The sequence below is a fragment of the Xyrauchen texanus genome, unplaced genomic scaffold (assembly GCF_025860055.1).
Source record: "Xyrauchen texanus isolate HMW12.3.18 unplaced genomic scaffold, RBS_HiC_50CHRs HiC_scaffold_1115, whole genome shotgun sequence".
Classification (NCBI taxonomy): domain Eukaryota; kingdom Metazoa; phylum Chordata; class Actinopteri; order Cypriniformes; family Catostomidae; genus Xyrauchen; species Xyrauchen texanus.
The window spans coordinates 7,795-11,000 of NW_026265449.1; the positions used below are offsets into that span (position 1 = coordinate 7,795).

General features: G+C 51.3%; 1 protein-coding gene across 1 annotated transcript; it reads right to left on the minus strand.

Annotated features, from left to right (window-relative positions):
• Nucleotides 1–2,739: 2,739 nt before the first annotated feature.
• On the minus strand, nucleotides 2,740–3,201 carry LOC127641584 (gastrula zinc finger protein XlCGF8.2DB-like; the record flags this gene model as incomplete). Its single annotated transcript, XM_052124580.1, has 1 exon — nucleotides 2,740–3,201. A coding segment is annotated over one exon (462 nt), but the record flags the coding sequence as incomplete, so codon positions are not given.
• Nucleotides 3,202–3,206: the final 5 nt, after the last annotated feature.

Genomic DNA, 3,206 nt, shown 5'->3' on the forward strand with positions numbered 1-3,206 from the left:
AGGGCGGAGCAGAACCCGGCAGAGCCGTGGGAGACTCTGAGGGCGGAGCAGAACCCGGCAGAGCCGTGGGAGACTCTGAGGGCGGAGCAGAACCCGGCAGAGCCGTGGGAGACTCTGAGGGCGGAGCAGAACCTGGCAGAGCCGTGGGAGACTCTGAGGGCGGAGCAGAACCCGGCAGAGCCGTGGGAGACTCTGAGGGCGGAGCAGAGGTCTGCAGAGCCGTGGAAGACTCTGAGGGCGGAGCAGAGGTCTTGAGCACAAGACGAGACTGGGGAGAAGGGGCCCTCTTCCTTCTCTTACGTCTTCGACCAACAGGGGACGTGGCCATGGGGACGGTCGAGGCTACAGGCGCTGGCTCAGGGGGTCGAGGCTACAGGCGCTGGCTCGCTGACCGTGGCAGACATGGGCGCTGGCTCACCGGCCGTGGCAGGCAGGGCGCTGGCTCGTTGGCCGTGGCGGGCATGGGCGCTGGCTCGTTGGCCGTGGCGGGCATGAGCGCTGGCTCGTTGGCGTGGCGGGCATGGGCGCCGACTCGCTGGCCGTGCCAGGCTCGAGGCTGGGGCCGTGACAGGCCTTCGGGACTGGGGCCGTGACAGGCTTAGGGACTGGGGCCGTGACAGGCTTCAAGACGGGGGCCGTGACAGGCTTCAAGACGGGGCCGTGACAGGCTTCAAGACGGGGGCCGTAGTAGGCTTCAAGACGGGGGCCGTGGTAGGCTTCAAAGCGGGGGCCGTGGTAGGCCTCGAGCGGGGGCCGTGGTGTAGAGCGCTGGTTCAGTATCTGCCTCCCCACAGTAAACGAGGAACCAGCGTACAGTAGGGCGAGGTCAATAAACTGAGCCAGGTTGAGGGAGCAGCGACCACCAGGCATTAATGATGAGGTTGGCTCATTCAGTCCACATTGAAAAATAGTCTTCAGAGCCACCTCATTAAAATTCACCTGGTTGGCCAGAGCACAAAAATCCACAACATAATCCTCCAAGGGTTGACTCCCTGGCGCAAACACACGAGTCGAGCCGCTGGCTCCACAATGTTAAGGGCGGGGCTATGGGTTACATAACCGCTGCCTCGCAAAAAACCCCTTGGTCAGCGTCCGAAGAGCCGTCAAACCTCTCAGGGGTTGAAGGCTCACGGCGCCAGAAATGCGCTGGGAGCATCAACGGGCTCAGGGACAGACACAGGTAGAACAGGGTGACAAAAGTCAAACAAAGTGCTTACCTGCTGTCCCTGGGCCGTGAGTGCGTGGTAATCTCTCCCAGCCGCAAATCCGCGCTCAGAACACGCCACAAAAATCCGCTCTAGAGAGCTGCATGAATCCGTGGCGTACATTGTGACTGTCTACGGTGAGGTTGGTTATTCTGTAACCCGGTCACACACACACAAGATGAGACAGTCACAATGTTGGATGAAACTGCTTTTAATGTTTATTAAAAGCAGTGCAGGCAAAAGTACAAAACAAGGGAAATCCAGTGAGAGTAGTCGAGGGGGAGCGTAAGGTCGGAAGCCGGGAAACAACGATATAAACAAGGGGGCAGATCTAATGAGGGAGGTGAACGATAAGCGGGGAAAACAGTTAACAACTAGGGCGAAGGACAAGACGAGACTAGCGGGAACAAAGACAGAGGAACGAGAGAGTTGGCAAGCTAAACAGGTAATCAAACAGTGGGGAGGTCAAAACTAGACGAGACTAGCAGGGGCAAAACTAGACGAGACTAGCGGGGGCATAAACACGGGAATCTAAATACATACAATAACCAACACCCGTGAAACGGAAGTGCTGGGGAAGGTGCAGGTGTGAACAATGAAGGTGACGAGACGAGTGCAGGTGAATCTAATGTGTGGGGATAGGATGCTGCGTGAGTGTAGGTGGTCATAATGTTCAGGCTGAAGAGCCGAGTGTGCCAGAGGGGAGATCGTTTACTGAGCGAGAGCTCGTAAAAGCAAAACCGGGCGTGGAAGCCCGATGGAGGAAAAAGAGCGTACGCGCTCAGGGGGCGGAGCGAGGGAGCGGAAGCGAGCACGCTCATGGAGTGCCTGTGTGCGAGAAGGGAGATAGTGTGCGTGTGTGAGGAAGCTGAGATGGGGCAGAGGAAAGGGGTTCGTGACAGTTTAACAGAATTTTAAACAGTTTACTTGAAAGGAAAACTGAAAAAGTGAAAATTAACTTTGCTCACTTTAACAATTTTGGACAACACTTATTTAAATGCCTCTGAAGATGACCTGATTGGCTAAAATTCTACCCACATGAAGTGCACTCTCTCATGGGTTCTCAGGTTGTCTGAAATAATGAAACTCTTTCCACAATTTGAACACTTTTAGGGTTTTTCTAAAGTATGGATTCTTTGGTGGACTTTCAATTTATGATCTCTGATAAAGGCTTTACCACACCCTGAGCATACAAGAGCTTTCACAAAGGGGTATGTGTTATATGGTGATTATTATCATTGTTCAGCTGTGAAAAAATAATTTCACAAAAGAACATAGGTAAGGCTTTTTATTTACATGAGTTTTCAGGTGCATCTTTAGGTGTGATTTCAATGTATTTGTTTGCTGCACATGAATTGCTTTAATCCGAGCGACCGTGCAGATAAATTGTAAGATGACTTGGTTGTGTATAACTCTTTCCACACTGAAAGGCTTCTCTCCTGTGATTTCTCATGTGAAAGTTAAGGTTTCCTTCTTGTTTGAAACTCATTCCACACTGATGGGATTGTGAAAGTCATATCTCCCGTGTGATTTCTCATGTGACGGTTAAGGTTTCTTTCTTGTGTGAAACTCTTTCCACACTGAGTGCATGTAAAAGGCTTCTCTCGGTGTGAATTCTGAGGTGCTTCTGTAACTCTCCTTTCACTGCAAAACTCTTTCCACACTGATGGCATTTGAAAGACTTCTCTCCAGTGTGATTTCTCATGTGACGGTTAAGGATTCCTTTTTGTGTGAAATTCTTTCCACACTGAGTGCATGTAAAAGGCTTCTCTCCAGTGTGAATTCTTAGATGATCTTTGAGGTTTCCTTCTTGTTTGAAACCTTTTCCACACTGGTGGCATGTAAAAGGCTTCTCTCCAGTGTGAATTCTTAAGTGACGGTTAAGGTTTCCTTCTTGTGTGAAACATTTCCCACACTGAATGCATATGAAAGGCTTCTCTCCGATGTGAATTCTCAGGTGCTTGTGTAGATCTCCTTTAACTGCAAAACTCTTTCCACACT